Source organism: Narcine bancroftii, chromosome 5 (assembly GCF_036971445.1).
Source record: "Narcine bancroftii isolate sNarBan1 chromosome 5, sNarBan1.hap1, whole genome shotgun sequence".
Classification (NCBI taxonomy): Eukaryota; Metazoa; Chordata; class Chondrichthyes; order Torpediniformes; family Narcinidae; genus Narcine; species Narcine bancroftii.
The window spans coordinates 236,157,707-236,182,457 of NC_091473.1; the positions used below are offsets into that span (position 1 = coordinate 236,157,707).

The 24,751-nt window shown below is 41.7% G+C and overlaps 1 protein-coding gene and 1 long non-coding RNA gene across 6 annotated transcripts; one reads left to right on the plus strand and one right to left on the minus strand.

The window, feature by feature from the left end:
* Positions 1-333: 333 nt before the first annotated feature.
* Positions 334-1,589, minus strand: LOC138765061 (uncharacterized). Its single transcript, XR_011358447.1, has 3 exons — positions 1,377-1,589; positions 944-1,096; positions 334-794 (listed from the first exon to the last, which is right to left on the minus strand). It is a non-coding gene; the product is annotated as an uncharacterized lncRNA (long non-coding RNA).
* Positions 1,475-23,427, plus strand: smim29 (small integral membrane protein 29). 5 transcript variants are annotated; one of them, XM_069941723.1, is made up of 7 exons: positions 1,502-1,575; positions 4,652-4,869; positions 5,461-5,507; positions 10,834-11,140; positions 16,738-16,763; positions 21,589-21,694; positions 22,792-23,427. In XM_069941723.1, the coding sequence occupies exons 4-7, from the start codon at positions 11,030-11,032 to the stop codon at positions 22,858-22,860; spliced, it is 312 nt and encodes a 103-aa protein (XP_069797824.1). In that variant the 5' UTR covers positions 1,502-1,575; positions 4,652-4,869; positions 5,461-5,507; positions 10,834-11,029; the 3' UTR covers positions 22,861-23,427. The 5 variants fall into 5 exon arrangements, with proteins under 5 accessions (XP_069797821.1, XP_069797824.1, XP_069797823.1 ...); XM_069941722.1 differs by lacking the exon at positions 5,461-5,507; XM_069941725.1 differs by lacking the exon at positions 4,652-4,869 and having other exon boundaries at positions 1,533-1,575.
* Positions 23,428-24,751: the final 1,324 nt, after the last annotated feature.

Below are 24,751 nucleotides of genomic sequence, written 5' to 3' on the forward strand. Positions count from 1 at the left end.
GGGCCAAAGGGCCTGTACTGTGCTGTAGATTTCTATGTCCTATGTATTCATCAGAGGTATGTGGATAACAGTTTCTGTTATCTGTTGATAAAGGTGTAGCAACACATCAACCAAGTAGAGCGTGAGATTGAAGTGGAACTTTGATCAACCAAGAAACCTAACACAGCTTGCCTCGAGCCAGGATGGTCAGAAGTGCTCAATAGGCCATTGTCTGACCCTGATACAGTGATTTGTGGCCAAGTGATGAAATGGCAGGTATACATATCACAAAGGGATGTGAGATGGTCGCTGCAGGAGTGAATCAAATAAGTTATGGAAAGGAACTTAATTAAGGATAATAATAGACATCGTCCAATCAATCATGGTCAATTTGATCTTTGCTTTGTTCTACCTTCTTGCCCTGGGTCCATATTGTCATACCAAACAATGTCTATTAATCTCAATTTTTAAGTGTTCAATGATCACGCTAATAATTTTTCACTGTCATTTTAATCTAGTCAAGTTTATTGTCGTCTGATTGCACAAGTACAACATGACGAAACGGTGTTCTCCAGTCCTCAATGCAAAACCTGCAGACATACAACCCGACATAACACACACACGCACACATTCAAACAATGCATATGCAGGACAAATAAATATATTCCTGCAAGTAAATATTCATACAATGAATATAAGATTCTCGGATGGTTAGTGTGAGCAGTTCCTTTGTTCATTCAGCATTCTCAATGCCCATGGGAAGAAGCTGTTCCTCAGCCTTGTGGCGTTGGCTCTGATACTCCTGGATCTCTTTCCTGATGGGAGTGGAATAAATTGTGTGATACACAGCAAAACACCAAAGAGAAGGCACAAAGGGATCATTTCCAGAGTTTAGGAGATCAGCAAGAGACTTTGCCAGCATAATACACAAACAGTGTTTGTATACCTCTTGAGGAAGTATTACCTCAATCTCCTTGATGGCTCAGAGTGTGTCCCCAGCTGCCATCAACGTTGAAAGCCTGACTCGAGCAGATGCTTTCTAATATGCTACACTGCCCCACAATCTCCAGGTACTCCGCAGTGGGCCTTTAAAAGATGGGTCATGCATTTTTTTCTCCTAAAAATCAAAGCAACAGAAAAGTTACGACACCTTAGGAAAGCGTTCAGTCCTCTCTGTGCTGGCCAGTATCAACTTCGTGGCTTTGCTATTCGACTACACGCTCAAGCGCACTTGAATATCACCTAATCAGATTCCGACCAACCTCTGAAAGTTTTTTCTTTTGTTTTCAATTTCTTCTACCTACCCCTACACTGTAAATCGATGCCCTCCTGCCAAAGGGAATGCGATACCCGTGTTCTGTGCCCCCCCCCCTCTCGTTTAACCCGTTCCCCCGCACCTGAGGACAGGTGTGTTTTTCCATCACTTCCAATGCACACTCTTCCTGGTTCCTCCGGAGTCCCGCCTCCGGGTTCGACCGATTGGTTTGCAGCTTCTTCCTGAGTTCGGTCCCGCCTGAGTTCAATGGGCAGACTGACTGTCCATCAGCCGAATGGCCCTGGGACGAGTCGGTTGTGCTCATGCAAAGGCAAAGCCAGGTAAGAGAGGCTTTGGGGGCTGGGGACTGAGGGCTGGGGCTGGGGACTGAGGGCTGGGGCTGGGGACTGAGGGCTGGGGCTGGGGACTGAGGGATGGGGCTGGGGCTGGGGCTGGGGACTGAGGGCTGGGGCTGGGGCTGGGGACTGAGGGCTGGGGCTGGGGACTGAGGGCTGGGGCTGGGGACTGAGGGATGGGGCTGGGGCTGGGGCTGGGGCTGGGGACTGAGGGCTGGGGCTGGGGACTGAGGGCTGGGGCTGGGGCTGGGGACTGAGGGCTGGGGCTGGGGACTGAGGGCTGGGGCTGGGGACTGAGGGCTGGGGCTGGGGACTGAGGGCTGGGGCTGGGGACTGAGGGCTGGGGCTGGGGCTGGGACTGGGGTTGGGACTGGGGTTGGGGGCTGGGACTGGGGTTGGGGGCTGGGACTGGGGTTGGGGGCTGGGGTTGGGGGCTGGGGCTGGGACTGGGGCTGGGACTGGGGCTGGGACTGGGGCTGGGACTGGGGCTGGGACTGGGGCTGGGACTGGGGCTGGGACTGGGGCTGGGACTGGGGCTGGGGCTGGGACTGGGGCTGGGACTGGGGCTGGGACTGGGGGTGGGGGCTGGGGGTGGGGGCTGGGGGGTGGGGGTTGGGGGGAGGGAGGGAGGGATGGAGACTTGCTGGAGTTCCTTGCGAAAGAGGGTGCGAGGCTCTGTGAAGGCTCAGTGCGTGTTGGGCAGCGACCCGCTGAAGGTGCACTGACTTCCTGGTGGTGGGAGCTGACAGACGGTCAGCTGTTGCCTTGGGTTGCTGGCTGGCTGGGGGCTCCCTGCTTCTCACCCCGACCAAATTAAAGTTCCGGCCACTTCGTGTTTCATTTATCGACTGGCCTTTTTAAAAAAAAAAATCAAGAGCGAAAACAGCCTTAACATGGGAAGGGTCGAGCTTTACAAGGAAACAGGGGCTTCAGCCTCTCTTGCCGGCGCCGACCAGGTTGCCGACCCAAGGGAGCTGGAATGACAGGGAACATTCAAGCATCCGCAGGTCTCCTGGCCAAACCTTCAGTGGTGGTTCAGGCACAGAGCACAGTGGCGCCTGCATCAGCCAAAGCATTAGCGTGTGTGTGTGAGAGCGGGGGGTTCGTGCACTTGCTCTACGTGTTTCGTCCATAACTTTTGTTGGTGGGGCAGAGAAGTGTAGGAACTTCCAGAAATTGTTCGAGTGGCCCACACCTTGTTAGCTTTTGACTTGCCTCTGCAATGTTTAAGACTTTGAACTTTAAAACTTTAAGCTCAAGAATTCTTTGAGGATATAACCAGGGGAGATAGGTGGACGTGGTTCACCTGGCTATCCAGAAGGTGTTGGATAAGGTGCTGCACAAAATACTTGTCAAGATAAGGGTGCATGGAGTTAGGGGTGATGTTTTAACATGGATCGAGGTTTGGTTAACCAATAGAAAGGAGAGAGTTGGGACACAGGGGTGCTTTTCTGGTTGGCAATCCGTGGAGAGCAGTGTGCTGCAAGGTTCGGTGCTGGGCCTGCATCTGTTCATGATATCCATCGATGATCTGCAAGAGGGGACAGAAGTGTGTCAAAGTTTGCTGGTGTCAATAAATTGAGTGGAAAAGCAAATTATGGAGAGTCTGGAGAGATAGAGAAAGGTTAACCGAGTGGCCAAGGGTCTGGAAGATGGAGTGCCATGTTGGTAAATATGAAGTTGTCCACTTTGTGAGGGGGAAAGTGGAAGATCAGAATATTACTTAAATGGCAAGCCATTGTAGCCTGCTGCTGTGCAGAAAGACTTGGGAGTGCTTGTGCATGAATCACAAAAGGTTGGTTTGCAGGTGCAGCAGGTGATAAAGAGGGCAAATGGAATGTTGGCCTTCTGCTAGAGGATTTGAATTTAGGGCAGTGGTTCTCAACTTTTTCGTTCCATTCACACTTTAAGTAATCCCTATGCCATTGATGCTCTTTGATTAGTAAGGGATTCCTTAAGGTGGTTTGTGAGTGGGAAGGGAAGGTTGTAAATCACTGCTGTAGGCCCAATTGTTACTGAAATATTTTGCTTGAGAAAAAAATGTCATTGGCCCATTTCCTTTGGAGTTATGAAACTGTGCACATAATGAGTCAATGAGGTACGATTAAAACAGTGGTTTTCAAACTTTTTCTTCCCACACACATACCACCTTAAGCAATTCCTTACACAGAGGACTTGTGGCATGGGGAATATTTAAAGTGGTATATGAGTGGAAAGTAAAATATTGAGAACCACTGATTTAGGGGGAGGTCGGTTATGTTGCAGCTGTACTGGTGAGGCTGCATCTGGAGTGCTGTGTGCATTTCTGGCCTTCTTACCCAGGAATGAAGGTGTTGGCCTATGAGGAGACATTGAGTCATCTGGGACATTATAGAAACATATACAATTATGAAAAACATAAGGTAGGGTTAGATAAGTTCTTTCCATTGGTGGGAGAGACCATAACTAGGGGACATAGCCTCAGGTTTCAGGGTAGCATATTTAGAAGAGAGATGAGAAGGAAATCCTTTCCCCTGAGGGGGGTGATTCTGTGGAATTTACTGCCTGTTGAAACAGTGGAGTCCAGTGGAAATGAGCCCATCATCAGATCAGCCATGATCTCATTGAATGGTGGAGCTGGCTTGATGGGCGGGATGGCCGACTCCTGCTCCTATTTCTTATGTTCTTAAGACAATGTGTGAAGGCTGTAAATATAATGTATAATTGATGAACTGCACTGTGAATTGTTCCTGGTGAGGGGGAGAAAAACATTTTGTAAACCATGTTGAATATATTTATTCTTCATTGATCATCCTCAACAATAATGTCAATAAGGACACACTATTGATTTTTTTTCCCCCATATCTGTATTGCACAGTTTGTTTACATTTATTTATTTGTTTGCATGTCTACATTGAGTCAGTTTTTATTGTACTGTCAGTAAGTGGGAATTCTGCCTCACCCGCAGGACAAAGAATCTTGGGGTTGTATGTGATGTCAATAATGCACTCTGACAATAAATCTAAATCTGTAGTTATTAACTTTGTTTAAGATAATATGACCCCTCCCCCCAAAAATTTAGAAATTGGAGGAATTGTGGAAAAAGTGAAATCGTGATGGAAGACCTGCATGACAAAGTAAAGCCTAGGGGCTGCACGTCTTCTTAAAGATTCTATTTCTTAAAGTGCATATCAAAACCCAATTGCCTCTAATCAGCTGCCCACAACAATCTGTTCAAGCTGACATTGGGAATAGATTGGAGGAAGGCATACAGACGTTGAATGTTCATGATTCCAGAAGGTAAGTACACGAGGTCTAATGACTGATCATATCAAATGCAAACTTGCATTTGCAAACATGTTTCTCTTTTGTATGAGGGTGTCAGGTATGTTGTTTCAGCAATATCTGATCATTATCATCCTATCCCTGATGTGCTTAATGAAGATGTGCTATGTTTTTCAAATTCTGAGTAAATAATAAAACTGTTCCTAAATCATGCTGTAAGCTGCATAAGCATATTCTAGGTGCATTGAATATGAATAAAGTTGCAGCAAGCCCTGCTTCAGAGACTTGAGTGCACATACAGTTTAAGGAAAATACAATCAACTGCAGATGCTGTTGTCCAAGGATCTCAGTGTTCAGCACTGCTCACCTAAGCAGCCTCTGTGCAAGCAGAAGTATGGCCAACATTTTGAGGTTGATACACTGCACGATGGCAGTCCCGATTCAGAATCTCAGCTGAAGCAATGACCATCCCTCTTCCACCACAGATGCTACTTGACCCATTGAATTCCACCAGTAGTTTGCCTTTGGCTCCAGTTCTTCAGGAATGCTGCACTCTTAGAGGTGCTGCTTTTTGTATGATTACGTCTGCTTTGGCTGCCCTCTTAGGTGGAAGTAAATCACCCCATCGCACTACTTGAGAAAGACCAGAGAAAGTAAGTTCCATGTATATCAACCCTTCCCTTTTGAGCAATGCCAATCTTTGAGATCTATCTTTGTGACACCATTGCTTATTGAAATGTGATCAAAATTCAGTTGCCTTGGTTGCAAGTTGCATTTTTTTTTTGCGAATGAAGACATACTGCCCGGTTCTCCTGTCCACAAACTGGATGAGGGTACCTTGGAGTGGGCATATTCCAGAATTTCAGAATTTCTATTGGTGAGCTTTGGAATTGGATGGAGGAATAAAATGAGGTTCCTGGGGGTTTCATTCATTAAATTTAATGCACAAAAATGCTGGACAAACTCAGCAGGTCATGTAGCGTTCTTTACGGCAAAGATACATAACCGATGCTTTGGGCCTGAGCCCTTAATCAAGGTCTGACCAAAAAACAGGCCTGAATAACATGTCTATTAATCTGCAGACTTTCTTGTTTAACTTCATTCCTTAAATATCTTCTCCTCCTCCTCCTCTTCCTTCGTCAAGCATGGCTGATTTCCAGTCTGATTCTGTGGGCCCTGAACAGGCTGTTGAGAACAGTGCACAACTCTGAGACAGTTGAGCAGGACTTTTATGATGGGTTATCCCACGGCAGACAGAAGGGAGATCCTTCTATTGGTTCCTCGGTTACAATTGTTTCCCCATTGAAGATGGCCTGTCCATTTTCTCCCAGGTGATTTTCAATTCAGATTTACCGTCAGAGTACATACATGACATCTCATGGAACCCTGAGATTTTTTTTTCCTGCGGGCAAGGCAGAATTACCACTTCTTGTTAGTGCAAAAAAATAACTGCACCATCTATACATGCAGTGCAGGTGTTCCTCTACTTACGATGGAGTTGCATTCTGATTAAGCCCATGATGTGGGAAAGAATCGTAAGTCAAAAAAGAATACTGCACCTTCCGAACATCATAGCCTACTTTAAATGTGCTTGGGCTATTGCCTACACCTGGGTAAATTTATCTAAAATAAAGCCTATTTTATAATTAAATGTTGAATACCTTTTATTTCACACTGGGGAAAAAATACAATTTTTAATCATAAAATATAGTGCCAGCGTGCCATCGTAACTTTGAAAAATCGTCTAGGTCAAGCCATAAAACAAACATTAAAGTGCAAAAGTAGGAGTCCTTAAATAAGTCACTGATTGAATTTATTGTTGAGCAGTCTGATGGTGGAGGGCTAGCAGTTGACCCTGAACCTGGTGTGCGAGTCTTGTAGCACCTACACCTCTTTCCTGATGGCAGCAGCGAGAACTGAGTGTGTGCTGGGTGGTGTGGATGAGTGAGGTAAGATGGTGAATTTGTGATTGACGCCCCTGTTGGAGAAAGAAATAGATGTTCACCACTGCTCACCCAGGAAACATTGAACAGGTATGCACATGTTTACCAGAATTTCCAAGGAGGCTTATAAGTATCCTTCAGCATATTGACTATTTAGGCTATTTTATTGCAATCTATTATGTCACGGGCCTCTACTGTAATCCAGAGGGGGGCTGTTGGGTGATTACACAACCCAAATTTCCAAGTTGTTTCTTCATGTTACTTTCCTGTATTGCATATCATTGCAAAAAGCCAGGAAATATTTTGCAAAATGGAACTTTGTGCCTACTAAATGCACAGTCAAACAATAAATCAATAAATTACTTTTGTGTAGTGCCTTTGGTGTAGCCTTCTGATTGCCTATCTATAATTGAGTGGCTGCAACACTGATGGTGGAAGACTGCAGGCATTCAATAGAGGAGACTACAGAGATCATTATAAATTTCAACAGGAAGAGCCCAGCTTGGCTTGCATCTCATCACTATGCATTGGAGTGATCAGGGCTGTCTGGCATTCAGCATCAAGGTCATTGGAAGTGGGAGCGGAGTAGTGGGGAATGCCGGAATGTGTCCTGAACTCAGAGTGAGGATTTTTATTGATGTTTTATTAAGATTACTTTAAAACAAAAAAAAACTAAAACACCCAAAATATGGGCCCAGGGTTAAAGGCCAAAAAGATAATATAATACGCACTCCATGCTGTCCCTAAATGCACTCACGTGGCAGGGATAGCTTAGATTTAAAACAAAAATTCACCCAGTGTAGGACTGGGAGATTTTCATTTAAAGGCAAATACCATTGTTGTAGGCCAGCCCCATTGTAATTGTTGCAATCCATGAGGGTTGCCTTATTCTGCATTTCCTGAACAAATATATCGCTGACCATGACAGCAGCAATTTGAGCTTCCACTGATGTCAGCCACAGGCTTGCAGAAGTTGGAAAGATAGGCTCTGAGCTTTGCAAATTGTCTAATGCAGGTTTTTCCATACTTCCTGTCTTAGAATGCAGGTTTTCTATCATCCCTGCCAATCAACGTGCATATCCATCATCTGACTTTTCTCGGCTAAAACACTGACATCTGAGTCCTTGTGTGATCCTGCCCTCTGTGAATGGACATTTAAGCAAATCACTCCATCACTCATTTGTGCCCAGTGAACACTCCATTGTTCTTCCTGCACATAACCTGTATGTGAAGTGCATCTGAGCTGATAATTGGCATGGATAAAGTTGAATATAATGGTCTTTTCACTTCCATTCTTCTCTTGTTCTGGTATACTGCGTGGCCATGCCACAGCTCTTGCTCAAGCTCGAAATGTTGATGTATCTTTACCTTTGCTACATAAAGGCACTGTTTCACCTGCTGAGTTCCTCCAGCATTCGTGTTTTTTTTTTCATTTAATCACGGTGTCAACAGAATCCTGTGCTTTACCCCAGGTTGAGGTAATGGCCGGGTCTAAAGTGAAAGATTTCAGAGAGTGGGAAGGAGAAATGGGAACCCTGAACAAGGCCTCGCTGCTTCTTCCACAAGTGTCAAGTGATCCATCAATGACTGTTCCTTCTAGTTAACATCTGCCCGCTTGACTGTGTGCCACTATGTACTGCAGAAGACGGAAGTGAATTACGAAATGCTCTCGTGGTTTGCATCAAACTTCTTTTACCTTGGTCTTTTGACTTTTTTTTGGGTTTAGTGTGATATGTAAAGGAAGTTTATTTCTTGGGAAATCTATGGTTTGAAATCTGAGCAATGTTGTTTGACAAGATTTCAGGAAGTTGTGCAGTTTGTTCTAGTAAACTCCTCAAATATGGTGATGCATCTGGTGATAACTGCAATGTGATATACTCATTTAAGTAACTCCAACTGTAACAACTTGGTTTTCATTTTAGATTAACTTTGAATAATGTGACAATTTTTCACATAATAATTTTTTTTAAAAACTGAACCGAAGGGATGTCAACCAGTGTCATCAGAAAGTCTTTGGTCCAAAGTGGCTTTACAGCAGGGTTTACAGCACTGAAATGGTGGTTTAAAGCAGCCAATCTCAATGGGCCTCCTGGGGACAACAGGAAATACCTTTGTGTTCACCTCATAACATAAATATTTTTTCAATGGTTTTTTTATGTAGTCTGTAGGCGAGAGGTAAGGAAGAAACCAAAACTTCACTGCTGCACAGCGAAGGGGGTCCATAAGCAGAGTCCTGAGGGCCATAGCTTAAAAAAAGGTTGAGACCAGTCAAGCGGTGGAAGGGTTCAAGGATTGTACTGGAAAAATAAGATGCCTGGGATGGATGTAAACATGAGGATGAGGGTTTTAATTTTAAGCAGAATGGTTATTAACACAATTGGATGCGATGGGTAAGCAGGATTTGGCACAGGACTCAGTAAGGACAGCATAATTATATATCATTAATTATTCAATGGAAACACCTATTGTTGCCAAAAAGTTGTGGAGACAGTCCAATTCTAGGGACTGGACTGACAATCCAGCTTTGGGTGGAAGGAATGGACAGAGGTGCAGCTTCAGATAAGATGTGAAACTGCTGCCATTTTCAGACGGGAAAATTATGAAGCTGTTGGAACAGATCAGAGTAGATATTGTCTTGATGAATATTGCATTCTTAACCAAGATCACCAAAAACACAATAATTTATTGTGACTTTTTTATAGTAAAACTTCAATTGCATTTATAATTATTGGAGGAACTATGTATGTAAATTATCAACCATGAGTAATAGAATTGAATTGTTTATTGTCACATGTATTGAGTGAAAAGCTTTGTTTTGTGTGCTATCCAGGAATTCAACCCATACTTATGTACAGTTTTTGTTTACCCCATACCTGCTTTGTTTAACTTGCTTTCATGTCACCACCAGAATCAGGATTTATTGTCATGAACAAGTCATTAAATTTGGTGTTTTATGGCAACATCACAGGGCAAACATGCATATTACAATCATTTTACAACATTACTATTTAAATAAATAGACAGACAGACAGACAGATCAATAAATAAATAAATTACAATGATCGGGCATGAAAAGTAAGGCAGTGTCTTTTGTTCATTGATTATTCAAGAATCTGATGGCAGCGGGGAAGAATCTATCCTTGTGCCCCTAAGTGCTCGTCAATTCCCCAATTGTAGCCGAGTGAAGAGGACGTGGCCTGGGTGGTGGGGCTCTTTGAGGAGAGAGGCTGCTTTTTTAAGATATCGCCTCATGTAGATATCCTTGATGGAGTGAAGTCTGGCACCTGTGAAGTCGCAGGCTGAGTTAACAACCCTCTAGAGCAGGTGGCCAACCTTTTAATTTTCAAAATGTAATTTAGACATACATCATGGTAACAGGCCATTGCAGCCCATAAGTCCATACTGCCCAATTGACCCACACCCCCAGTACGTACTCCTGGGCTGAAATGGCCTGCTAATGTGCTGTATGTCTAAATTAAAAATCAAAAGGTTGGCCACCCCTGCTCTAGAGTTTATTCTTGTCTGGAGATTTGAGCCTTCATACCAGGCAGTGATGCAACCAGCAAAATGCTCTCCATGGTACACCTGTAGAAGTTTACGAGATCTATGATGACACACTGAATCTCCTCAGACACCGCTGGTGAGTCTTCTTTGTGATTGCATCAACATGGAGGCTCCAGGAGGTTTCTGTCATTGTTAATTACATTTTACTCGTCTTCTCGCTTTAGCAGAATTCTAGAACTTTAGTGTAGGTAGAATGCAGGCGTTCAAGGTAAAGCTTATCTCTTAACATTAGGGCTGTGAGCAATGCTACCTCTTGGATCAAGCCCATGAACCTCAATAGGTGCCTCTGTCAAATTTTGTTTCATAACCTTTCTTTATGTTCTGGGATGTTATGCAGGGTTGAAGGCATGATGAAGATTTTTATAAAATAGTCTATTCTTTAATGTTAAATCTGAATCCACTGCCATTTAACAATCCTGTATTAAATCTTGCTAGTTTTGCCATAAAGTGTTTTTAATATCTTTTATTTCAGATATTCTAACTGCAGAAGTATCAAGCACGGCCACGATTGGCGAAATGAAGTCTAACTAACTGCGCACTTGGATTTTTCATCTCAGTGTAACCAAATGGTCCACCACCTCTGAAAGACTGAGTTCCCTGTTGGCAAAAACAGTGTGAATGAAGTTGAGTGCAGATGCAGAATATTCTAGTGAAAATCAAATTTGGCAATGAGTAATTCTTCAACGATTGTGCCACCTACTGATGAAAGTAATGCAATTGTGGGATTTGTACTTGTACCTTTCTTTGTTCTGACATTAGTTGGAGTTGCTGTTGCTATGGTAAAGTGATTTTATTTATTCATACATTCACTTTAGTTTTGACTTAGCTCAGTGACATTTCTGATCCGTAATTACGTTGAATAGGGACTGGATAGACTAATCAATTCAAAAATGTTTTCTAATATCTGAAGAAAATAATTCTATTAATGGACTTTAAAAGATTATATTAATTCTTGCTTAAATTCCTCATTTTGTTGAGTTTGCTGTTTTCTTGGTTCTAACAATTTTCCAAAGGCCTACCAGATTAACAACATTATTCTAACAAAATTATTGTTTTAGAATTGAGAATAGTAAATGCTAAGGCATTGAGTTTTGCCAGTAAGTGGAAGCTAATGCAGGACTTGGTATCTTTTATCCAGATATATTCAGTTTTTTTTTGGAGGGTAGATAGTGGGGAAAAGCACACAGCTGGTGAAATATAATCCGTGATGAGAGATTTGTTAAATTGACCGAGCAGAGCGAGTGATTGCTTTGGGATTTCCATTCGAATTCTGGATGATCTTTTATAGAAGGTTTACACTCTGTAATTACTGTGGAGAATATAAAAGAAGAATTCTGTCTTTTTCCCACTACTAATTCACAATTATAGTTAAATACTCAGTGTCTGGCACCTACGGAGATCACAGATGCCGGTTATGAGAATTTTCTGGTTGACTGAGATACACTCTTACAATGCCTAACTAATACACTGCATTAAGAATACACATTTTAAAAAATAACAATAGACAAATCTAAAGTAATTTCGGAAAAAGAAAGTCAATATTTTAGTCTTTAATGATGTAAAGTTCATTTTAATCAGGTAATTCCCATTGCATACAAAGTTTAAATTTGAACCCTGGACGCTGGCACTGTAACAGCATTGCACTAACAGCTACGCTAACCAGGCCACCATCATAATTAATCCCTCTCCCCCCCCAAGTTAACAGATAAAGCCTTACTAATAAAGATGAACTTTTACTAGGCGGGGATCGGGAAACTCCTTAGGAGAGTCGCCCCAGCGGTGAACAATATCGGCTGGATCTTCATCCTGGGCGACAACACAACTTTATTGAACCTTTATTTCAAATGCCTGCTGTGGGTGGGGCATGACCAGGGTGCTCTTCTGGCTGAATATTTGTGTTGTGTCCGGGTTGTACCATCGGAGGTCTAAATAAACACTAGAAAGGCTTGTAAGTTTAACAGCACATTTCTTTATACTCACATCCAGCCACTGGGTCGCGTATCAATACAATGTCTCTCACCGCACACGCACCACCCTCACTTGTGATATGGCTCTTACAGTGTTAGTGTTCATGCTCTAGCATAATATAGTCCCAGGTTTCCTCCTCCTTAAAAAAAATTATTAAAATTTCCTAAAAAAATAGTTACTGCTTTTTTTTTATCTGCAATTGCAATTAAGAATTAACTATTCTATTTATATATTCTTTTCAGTGGAATCACACTGGTGATAGGATGTTGCTTCTCCACCTCATAGACTTTGTAGCAACTGTTTGGTTCTGCGGTTCTCCTGCTGCTCGCTGTGCAGTCGTTGTAGTGTTGTTGGTCGGGATTTCGCCTCCCGTTCCCTCACAAATTGTTGGAATTACAGAAGCTTCTGGTGCTTTCCGTGTCAGATCTGGTGTTGGGCGAATGTGGGTCCTGCTCCATCTCAGCTGCCTGCCAGATTCTGTCTCAATGATGTATGACCTGGACATCTCAACTTTTCTAGCAATCTTTGCTGGATACCAGGTTTTTATCACTGGCTCTTGAACATGCACAGAGTTCTAGTAATGTTTGTTATAATGTTGACGACTTCCCTCTTGTATGGTAGTCAACTTTCTTCTTATTTCCTCTTGGTCATTTGGTGGATGGATTTTACTTGGCAGGGTTGTCTTGTACTTTCTGCCATTTAGAAGCTCTGATGGGGACTTCATGTCAGCCCTCAAGGGTGTTGCTCACAGTGACAGAAGAGCAAGGTAAGGGTCTTCCTTTGTCTCTCGACACTTTGTGAGAGTATGTTTCATTGTCTGCACATGCCTCTCAATGCCCTTGGGGTAATATGGTGATGATATAGCGATAGTGAACCCATATTCTGCAGCTATTTCTCTGAATTCACACAATGTGAATTGGGTCCCATTATCACATTATCCCATTATCACATATCTCATGCTCGGGTATCCCCTGTTCTGTGAAGAGTGCTTGTACTGCAGCAGTGATGGTTGGTGCTCTCAGGTCCTTCACTTTCCTGATGAAGGGGAATTTGAAGTAGTAGCAGGACACAATGAGATACCACTCTTGGTTTTCTGTGAACAGGTCTGCTCCCAGAGTGTGCCATGGCATGGCGGGTATTTCAGTGGGAATCATCTCTTCCTTTTGTTGTGTATTTCTGGCATGCCAGACATGTAGCCACCATTTTTTTTGATGTCCTTGTACGTGCCTGTCCAGTAAACTGCTGACTTTGCTCTGAGTTTGCATTTCTCCATTCCCATGTGGCCTTGGTGTATTTTTTTTTTAATTTTTTTTAAATTTTTTTTATTTTTTATTTTTTACGGAAGGGGCGGTAGAAGCTGTCGACTAATGGACAAGCCGACGAACAAGGCACAGGGACCCGGGGGGGGGGGGGGAATCTTGTCTGACCAATAGGAAAACAGGAGGCAGGGCTCGCGGTCGAAGCGCGCTCACCGCCTTGGTGTATTTTCTGGAGAATTTCCTTTTGCATTGTCTCTGGTATCATCAGCCGAGACCCTGCCAGCAGTACACCATTCTCCAGGGATATGTCGTCTCTGACAGACCAATACTGGCATATTATAGGCTGCACCTGTTTTATCCTTTCTGGCCATCCCAGTATCACCTGTTGCGAGAGCAGCTGCAGCGCCTCGTCCTTTGCGCTTTCTTCTTTATTCAGATTTAGTTTGTTACTGATCGCACTGACGAGGTGATGTACCTTGATCTCCATGGTTTTCATTTTGTATTTTTCATTTGGGGAAAGGCGTGACAAGGCATCGGCGAGCGCCATTTCCTTCCCTGGCCTATACATAGTCATAACATTGGAGCCAGAGGAGTAGCCTTTGTAATCTGGCTGGTGCCTTGCTGAGGTTCTTTTTCTGGATGTGTTCCAGCAGGCGATGATCACTCTCTATCACAAACTGTGTCCTATGGAGGAATTTGTGGAATTTTTCGCATCCATATACGACTGCCGACGGCTCCCTTTCGATATTGGCTTATTGGGTCTCTGCCGTTGTCATGCCTTTTGAGGCAAATGCTATTGGTTTTCCTTCTTGAACCAATGCTGTCCCAAGACCTCTGATGGAAGCGTCTACGGTAATGTGACTGGTTTTTTTTCTCTGTCTTAGTAGTTCAGTTCTATTTCTCTGCAGACCACTTCCTTAAACTTGTCAAAATATCTGCTCCCATCTTCACCAAGTATTGCTTTGGAGAACGTTTAATCAATTTAAACATTTATTTAAATCTTTATTTATTCTTATTTGATTTTTTTGTTGATGTTGCGTTTCCAGTTGCTTGAATTTCCAGATACTGGGGATTTTACTGTATTATATAATTAACTATCAGGCATCCTCAGTTTCCTGCATGAAAACTACTGTTACTTTCATCTTACCAAGCCATCCAGAAATCTTTCTAGACTGACCAGTGGACTTCATTTGCATCTCAGACTGGTGGCCTTGATGGCTGATGCACATCCAGAATGGATGCAGCTTGCGTTGAGATTTGCTCTTGCTCTTTTATACTCAATTCCTTGAATTTCATCTGCATTGATTTTTAACGCTGGGTGTCATTTAGAAAAAGTGGAATAGCAGTACAGGTACTCCCCGACGTGACCAAGGCTCCAAAAACTCGGTGGTTAGAGCACTGGCCTTGTAAACTGGGGGTTTCAGGTTCATTCCTCACTGGAGCCTCATCTCTGTGAGGGGCACTTGACAAAGTGGTGACTCTCTGTCTTTCTTGCAGTAGAGAAAGTTAAAGAATTTCATGTATTCTACATTCTAAATGTATTATTACCTTTATGGCCAAACAGGGTTACAGAGCATGTAAGAGCCAAATTGTGTGTACTTACCTTGTTAGTCGGTGTTCCGGGGGCTATAGGCTGGGCGCAGGCATCTTGATTCCTGTGCACATCCGTGAGTCTTCAGTTCACGCATTAAAGTTTGGTTGGTGCATACGCAAGAGTTAAGAGCGCAAATTTAATATCGTTTGGGATCTTAACTCGTGCATATGCCAACTGGACTCCAATACGTGAACCCACTGCGCATGTGCCTAACAAAGACTCACACATGTGCACAGGTATCAAGATGACCATGCCCAGCTACAGACCTTGAGATGCTAATTAATAAGGTAGGCATGGACCAGAATGTGGAAAGAATCGCCAAGGTTGACCGACAAATTCAGGAAGCTTTAAGTTGTTATCGTCAAATCTACGATGAAAAAAAGATTTGAATAAAAGTGTGCTTTAAGACTTCAGTACTCCATGCACGGGGGCAGAATTCTGACTTGTGTCCATTTCGAGATAAGACCGATCCTTTTATCCCAATTACGTTCATAAGTCAGGGAGTACATGTACAGTGAAATCCCTGTTATTTGGAATTCAAGCAACCAGCAGCCTCAACTAAGTGGCAAAAAAAAACATAGAAAATAAACTTTCGTATGTTTTACCTATTTAAAATTGGTGCCCCGGTGGCTAATTCACCAAACATGCAACACCCAATCTCAAGCAACCCATAAATTCACTTATCCGGCATCTACCAATCCCAATTGGTGCTGATACCAGACGTTTTACATTACGAGGTGTTTTGCAGCAAGTACCAGTCTGTTGGTTGGATTGGTGAGCGTGCCTTATGAGGATAAGTTGAGTGAACTTGAACTTTGGAGCGGCAGAGGATAATGCTAACCTGGTAAAGGTGCATAAAATGATAAGATTGATCGTGTGAACGGCCAGAGGGTTTTGTTCCCCTCAAGGCTGAAATGGCTAACAGGAGGGTACATAAATTTAAGGTGCTTGGGTATAACTACAGGGGGAATGTAAGAGGTACGTTTTTCACACAGAGAGTGGTGGATGAATGGAATGTGCTGCCGGGAACAGTGGGTGGAGGCAGGGACAATAGGACCTTGGTGAAACATGAAAATGTACAGACACGGTGATTGCAGTAAAAACACAGAAATGTTGGAGGAACCCAGCGGGTCTCATTGGAGGTAAAAATATATTACTAATGTTTTGGACTTGAGCCCTTCCTCAAGGTATGTGTAACAAGCAGGCTCCTGTGGATGCTGCGAGATCTGTTGAGTTCCTCCAGAATTTGAGTTTTTAAAATTGGATCTTATAAGAAACTGTTAGGTACAGGAAGTGGCGGAAAATGGTTAGTTATGTAGTAGGGAAATTCTAGGCAATTGTTAGAGTTGGTTATTAGGTCGCATAACACTGTGCGCTGAAAGGCCTGTAATATGCTGTGGATTTTTATTTTTTAAATTTTTTTTAATCTTTCTATTTATCTATTTATTTAGTTATTTATTTATTCCCTCCCCACCGCTGTGGATTTTTATGTAATCATGTTTGAAATTGCAGGTTTTCTTTACTGATCCATTTCCCTTTTTTTTATTTAAATCAGGTGCTGTACATTCAGAAGAGACGCAGGTAATCAATATTTGCCTATGGAGACTAAACCCAGCTGCTTCTTTGAAGCTTTGTGTCTATTGATTTCTGCCAGTTTCACATCTGGTAAATGTGTTTAAATTGGCTCTTATTTTAATAACATGAAGTAATCCAGCAGGTAAAGATACAAAAAGAAAATATAAAAGTTGTGAAATCGATCTTCACTGCTGTTTATCCACTTGAACAGTATTACAGTGTAGCGGCCATGCTAAGTCAAGGAATATTTAAGGTGGTCTGTGGATGCTAAAAGGTTGACAACAACTGCACTAGTACGTGCACATCTCAGTCCATCTATTCATCCAGAGTTGCCGTCTCTATCAATAGCCACAAGACAGTAAATAAATGTATGGTAATGCTGCACGTAATGGAGCTGGATCGTGTTGAGTTTTGAAATTGAGCTTGATTTATATGTTTCATGGCATTTTCTAGGGCACATTTGGAAAGCCAAATCCATCAATTTGCTGGATTCCCCAAGGGACTGATTGGTGGGGCTCAGTTTTGCTGAGATTTCCTGACAGTATACTGGCAAGTTGCCCTTTCACACCCTCTGCACCGGAGCAAACTTGAAGAAGGATCCAAGACTTTTTATATTTGCCTTTGTTTTTTTTTCAGTTTTATTTGTTTTCAATATCTTTAAATGAGAAAGACATTAAGACCTATTAATATTGCTCATGCTTTGACAGTTCTAACCTCATTTTGCTGACTATTGGGAGACTTTGGAGTGCACCTCTGGAGTATATCGCTGGACTCTGGATTGCAGAGGTCCCAGAGGTGCACTCTCTGCTTCCAGCCGGAAAAATGTCGGCAAAGGGAAACCACTTGTGATAATTTTGTTGGTCTGCAAGATGCAGTCTATTGTGTCAAGAACCTCATTGCATATCAGATGATCTCAATGAATGGTGAGTAACCTCAAACTTTCTTTTCATTTTTATTTGAATGGGGTGCTAAACAAGTCGAGGGCAGTGGAGCTGAGTAGTATTCAATAAGTTAGTATTGATCCAGCAAGCAGTTTATCCAAGTTTACCAACATAAAGAACTGAATCAACTACTGTGAAGAAAGCCAGAGTTACTTAAGATGACAGCTGTGAAGCTGCTGAACTTCTTGCCAACTTTGCTTGTTTACCCTGCCGATCCTATCCGATAAGATTGTGCTCTTGCCTTTCGTTGGTAAGTCACATGAACGGTGTTTAGGTAAACCCAAGTACAATGAGTTAAATTCCAAAGCTTTTAATAATCTTGCATTAATAATTAACATATTTAAATTATTACCAACATTTCCTCCCACCTGATGTGCTTGCATGATGCAGGTGATTGTTGATTGGCATTGATGACTTTATCAAGACTTCACAACCATCTCAATCTGCTCACAAACGAATCCACTTGGGAGTTAAGTTTGGCACCTTCCTTATTCCAATCACCACAGAATAAACAATATTAATCTTCAGAATTTAACATAGGGTAGGTACATTAAGTCATGAGTTGACTACTTTAGCTATGTGAAATCCAGTCAAATCAGTGACCCAACATAATACTGAACACCTTTGTTATTCATCAGTTAATGCATTCAACAAAAACCTAATTTGCGGAATCAGAATTTATTGTGATGAGCACGTGCCACGAAATTCATTGTTTTGTGGCACATTGTTGTGCATTAGAGGTGCAAAAATTGCTATAAATTAAATTTCTGTAAATACAACTATTTTAAAAATTAAATAATTTAGTTCAAAAGAGGAGAAAAATGTGAGGCAGTGTCTGATGAAATCTGATGGTGGAGTGGCAGAAGCTGTTTTTATTCCATTCGGTGTTCATCTTCAGGATCCTGTACTTCCTTCCTAATTGTAGCAGTAAGAAGAGGGCATGGCCTGGATGGTGACAGAGATGGTTTTCTTGGGTCACCGCCTCTTGTAGATCTCCTTAATGCAATGAAGACCAATGCCCATAATGGCACTGGCCAAGTTCACAAATCTCTGTAGCTTTTTCCTGTCCTATGCATTGGCATCTCCATACCAGATGGTGATGCAACTAGTTAGAATTATCTCCATAGTTCACCTGTCACAATTTATAAGAATCTTTGGTGGCATACCCAATCTTCTCAAGCTCCTAATGAGAACCTAAACGAATACAGATGTCTTGGTGTTTACTGTTCTATGAGAAATGAAATCAAACAGCTGGTTATATCTAGTGCATATGAGATCATGTTTTTATTTCTTAGAAGTACTTTTGAAAGTATTAAAGGAAAAGTGCATTTATGTGCCCACATCTTTAAACGTACATATTTGTTCTTTTTGCATAGATGTTTCCAGTCAGATTGATATTAATGATTTCTTGACAGGCATCACAAACGACGTAATCTATTCAGCAAATGCAATTAGGAGAGGCAAGGGAACAATGGTTGCATTGTTGATCGGACTTTCACTACTGTAATTTTTTTTGCATCTGCGTTTAATGTTTCCTTTTCTCCTGATATCATTGGAATACAAGTTCTGGCCGCCTTCTGATAACTCCTTAAAGTGTCTTTGTCTATTTGCCACCAGGAAGGATTTAAGTACTGACAGGTTTTATTACTTTCTGTGGGATAAAAGGCAATTAACAACATCTTATTATTTACAGAGCATGTTTAACATCGAGAAATGGCCTTCAGCATTTGGCAGTGGGAGAAACCAGTTAACAGCCTTTGGCTATTTCTTTATCCCATGGTTTTCAACTTTTTTTTCCACCCACAGACCATCTTATATGTTCCTTTACTTACCATGGACCACCTATAACAAGCCTAGAGACTACCAATGAGGGGTGGGGAGGATGGCCAGCTTGAGTTCCTTTTCAGACCGTCGATGGGATCTTTGTTTTGTTTTGATGGGATTTTTTTTTCGTTTTGATGGGGTAATTTTAGGGTTTTTTGTTATAAAATTTACAAACTTGTTTACATATTGTTTCAATACACAAAAGAGAAACTCAGCAGGTCACACCCTGTCATTATATTGCTTTTCTATAATATGAATAATATTTGTCTTCAATGAATCACTGCAGATCACCTGTAACAAACCCACATCTCACCAGGGTAGAAACATTATTAGAATGTGCTGCACAAAAATGACCCCTTCAGCTCACAGTCTATGCCAATGTATCTAAACCTAAATTCATGCATGTGGTCTGCATCACTCCTGTCCATGTATCAGTCTAAATGCCTCTTAAACATTAGTTTTATATCTGCTTCTATAACTCCTCTGCCTGCATGTTCCAGGAAACAATGAATGTCCACAAAAAAAATCTGTACTGCATGTCTCCTTTAAACTTTCCTCTCTCATCTTAAACCTTTTCCCTGTAGTATTCTATATTTCTATACTGGGCAAAAGGACACAACCTTTCTGCATTCTTTATGCCTCTCATAGTTCTATATACAGTAAAACCACTGGTATCCAGCACCTATGAGGATTGGGAGATGCCAGATAAGTGGATTTTCTGGTTGCTTGAGACTGCGTGAGATCTAATTTGGAACTTCCAGATTTTTTAACCTATTTATTTTCTGCAATTTTTTTGTGGGTTGCTTGAATTCTGGATAGCAGGGGATTTACTATACTAGCATCAGAATTTATTGTCAAGAAAGTGTCACGAAATTCATTGTTTTGTGGCAGCATCAAAGGTGAAAAATTGCACTTAAAAAAAAACCAAATAAATCAGTGCAAAAGATGAGAAAGTGAGGGAGTGTCTGTGGTTCTATCAGGTCTCTCAGTTGAGAGCAGTCCAGAGCAAACAATCCAAGTTTGTCGAAATTCTCCTTGTAACTATTACACTCAGATCAGGCAACCTCCCAGTGAACTTCTTCTGCGCCCTCTCCAAAGCCTCCACGTGTAGCCTCGTACTGCTACAACGTGATTTGCTAACTTTTGTGCGTTACACAAACATGCTGGAAAAACTCAGCAAGTCGCAGATTCCATCAGAAATAAAGGGTAACTAAGGTTTCTGGCCTAAGCCTTCTGTCAGGAATCGGGAATAAAAGCAATTTTTGTACTCAGTCTTGACTAAATGAAAACAAGCAGGCCACTCTCCATTATCACTGTATCCATGTGTTGCCACTTCCAAGGAGTGATGGCCTTGCACTGCAAGCACCTTCTGTACATCAGTACTCCTTAAGGTTCTGCCATTCACTTTCCTCTTGCATTTGTCCAGATTAAGCTCCATCTAGAACTTCCCGATTCAAATTTCAAACTGATGAATCTGTTGACAATTTAATCTTTTCTCCACAACTCCACTGATTTTTGTATAGCCCGCGAACTTACAAATTAGCCTGTCTTCATTTTAGTCCAAGTCATTTGTAGATGTTAGAAACAACAGAGGTCTCAGCACTGATTTTTACAGTCACTGACCAGCATTTCTGTGTCTTCCATGACCAAGCCAATTTTGTTACTTGCCAACTCACTGTAAGAAAGTAAGCCCAAATATGATATGGTAACCTATAAACTGAATGTTCTATCTTAAACTAAGGATCAAACTTGGCACGTTCTTCCAGTCATTGAATCATTTTCATATTGGGCAGCACTCAGCAGCTGAGTTCCTCTGAGAGCTTGCAGTGTTTTTTCGTTGGGCTTAACAGAATCATCTTCATAAATGGAATTAATTTTGTTGGAATTATTGAGATACTCGTAGGGTTTGCTTACATTTCTGTCACAGAAATTGATTTTTTTGTTCCTAGATTGGTTCAAGGTTCCTTTTAATGTCATGTAATAATACAGAAATGTAATATACACGATTTACTGCAACTTTTCCTGCTGTAAAGGCAGACAAAGAGTTTTTTTTCTTTTGTTCCTAGACTGGATATGCTGCGACACCAATTGTTACCTGTTTATACCTATGACCCGACTGAGGAGTTGCAGGAAGCTGAGGAAGAGCTGCTTCTTGAGAGTGATGAGGTAAAGGTAAGCACCTCGATTTTGTCAAAATTTGTCTACCTCAACAAAAAAAAATTCTTGGGGGTCAATTTTTTGAAGATCAATGATCATGTGGCGGGGGGGAGCAAAATCAAAATTGTGAATTTGCAATATTGAAGAAAAATGTAACAAAAAAAAGGGCTGGATGTTTCGCACAGTGATTAGCAGCACCCTGCAACACCACCCATGACTGCGGTTCGAATGCACTGCTGTCTGTAAGGATTTTGCATGATTTCTCATGCCTGCGTGAGCTTCCTGCGGGTGCTCCGGTTTTCTCCCACCATTCAAAATGTACCAGACTGGATGACAAGAATTGCTGAAGTAATAATGGAAAATTTATTGTCAGAGTGCATACATGACATGAACCCTGAGCCCCACCCCACCCCACCCCCCATTTAAAGATAATAGAGCAGGAGTATCATAATTATTTTTTCTCCCAGAGTTCCTTCCCTCCCAAGTGGCCATTAGCAATAGCACATTTATTACAGACCATTTGCCCGTCTTAATTAAAAGAGAGTAGTCTGTCCTGCGGGCAAGGCAGAATTACCATTTATGGGCAGTGCAAAAAAAAACTGTCTCAATGTATACAAGTAAACAAACTGTGCCATACAGAGATAGAAAATCAATGATGTGCAAAAGTAAGAGTCCTTAAATAAGTCCCAAATTGAGTTTGTTGTTGAGGAGTCTGATGTCAGAGGGGTATCAGCTGTTCTAGAACCTGGTGGTTCAATTTTTATGGCACTTGCACCTCTTTACAGATGGTAATAGTGAGAACAGAGCATGTGCTGGGTGGTGTGGATCCTTCATGATTTCTACTGCTCTCCGACGGCAGCATTCCCTGTATGATGGGGGAAGGTTTTTGCCTATGATGTCATGGGCTGTGCCCACCATCGTTTTGGAGGGCTTTCTGCTCTGGGGTATTTTGATGTCCCCATACCAGATGCAGGATGTCAGCACACTTTCCACCACACAGCTGTAGAAATTTGCCAGGGTTTCCGATGCTTCCACACAGATTCTAATTGTGAAATAAGTTAACTTTGCATTTAAAAATATAACCCTCGTATGTTTGTTTCTTACTTTGACAGCTGGTACCAGGTTGGGGTGCATCACAACATTATAGAAGAGCATTTCTTCCAAAGAGTATGAAGGCTTGATCTGTTGGCCACAGTGTCATATGGAAGGGGACGTTAGAGCATTCACAGAGGAATTGCTACACAGCACTTTTTTTTTAAAAAAGCAGGAACAGAAATGAAAACCAATGAAACAACCAACCCACTGGATTACCTCTTGTACTGAAACAAAATGTAGTATGGTTGGTTAGCGTGTTTGATACCAATGTATCTAATTGATGTATTTCTTTTTGCCCTTGGAGAGAAAAAGATTTGGTCATTCATGCTCTCAGAAAAGTTTACAACATATAGTGCTTCAGTGAGCTAGTCAAAGCGGGTTCTTTTTCATTCATTTTAATTTGACGTGATAATTTGATTGTGATTTTCATTGAAATTTATAGGGATTTATGAAATAATGCAATTACTGGGTGCAGGATATGTGGATATTTTAAGGTGGTGTGAATGGTTTTGAGAAGCTTGCTTCCTGCACAGAAAGCAAAAGAAGTTTTGTGTAAAGCCGACATTTTAGTGTTCAAAAATGAAGACGGCCTCAACCCAAATGTGCTGAGATTTATGATACTTGTTTTGCATAATAAACCATTTTATACCTGATTTATTCACTTAGAGGTTTTAAGTAAAATATACATCGAGTAGAGATGCAGTTAATTTAAAAAAAAAAACAGTTGATCCTAGAAATTAAAAGTAGAGTATGCTCGAAATCTTCAGCGAGAGAAAAAATAGATGACCATCCCAGGTCCGCATTCTGCAGGAAGGTTGTTTGGATTCCTACTGCTTTTGTGTACCTTCACCCTATTTCTTGTTTTGTTCCCATTGATACTTTATCTTATTTTCAGGAATGTACCATTTGGAGAATTTTTTAAAAAAAATTCAGAGGCATTTCCTCTACACTAGACTAAAAGTGCATGGGCGGTTGCAGCGCTGACATATAATGACATCTTAGTAGCTTCAATATAGAGAGGTCCAGTCAAATCTACAGCATTGTTGATGATAATCCACCATCAAGTCAACAGCTCGTTTATTTGACAAAGCTAACTGTACTTGTGCATTTGATAGTTGCAAGCAATTACGGAATAATTTCTATTGACTGCAAAAAGCTATTTCTAGAATCTATTTGTGATGTAGCAATGCAATTGACGTATTAAATAATGTGAATTCGACCACAGGCAAACCTACATCCTCTTCTGGAAATGCACGTAGTGCGCAGTTAGAGTTCAAGAGTGATAACCCTTGTTCAAACAGGACACTTTTCATTTACTTACGTCACAATGCCTCAGTTTCTCAAAGAATTGAGGGTTTTTATGAGCAACTCAGCAATGCCTCTCAGAATCAAGATTTATTGTCATAAAATTCGGTGTTTTGTGGCAGCGTCATGGTGCAAACATTCATATGATAACATTATGCTATTCATTACTATATAAAAAAAGTAAGGCAGTGTCTTTGGTTCATTGCTTATTCAGGAATCTAATGGCAGTGGGGAACAAGTTGTCCTTGTCCTGCTGTCTTTAGGTTCCTGTACCTTTTCCCCAATGGTGGCAGAGTGAAGAGGGCATGGCCTGGGTGTGGGGGTCTTTGAGGATAGAGGCTGCTTCTTTTAAAAAAAAGATACTGCCTCATGTAGATGACCTCAATGGAGTGAAGTCTGGGGCCTGTGATGTCACAGGCCGAGTTAACAACCCTCTCGAGTTTATTCTTGTCCTGAGAGTTGGCCCCTCCACACCAGGCAGTGACGCAACTCCCAGTCCCATGCTGATCAGCAGATTAATAATCAGAAGTTTTTTTTTATTTCTTCCTTTAGGAGTTCTCTAGACACGTTATACACAAGTACTTGGCTTACCTGTCCATGTCACAATCCCTTACAATATAGTTCTGTAGCAACTGTGTTGCAGTGTGAAATGAAGAATGAGAAAATGTCGTC

Bases quoted from the DNA above. Each gene is read 5' to 3' on its own strand.
- smim29 (XM_069941720.1), top strand. From the start codon at position 11,030: ATGAGTAATTCTTCAACGATTGTGCCACCTACTGATGAAAGTAATGCA. The intron at 16,764-21,588 runs GTAATCAATATT...TTTTGTTCCTAG, and splicing joins TACATTCAGAAGAGACGCAG to ACTGGATATGCTGCGACACC. The intron at 21,695-22,791 runs GTAAGCACCTCG...TTACTTTGACAG, and splicing joins TTGAGAGTGATGAGGTAAAG to CTGGTACCAGGTTGGGGTGC.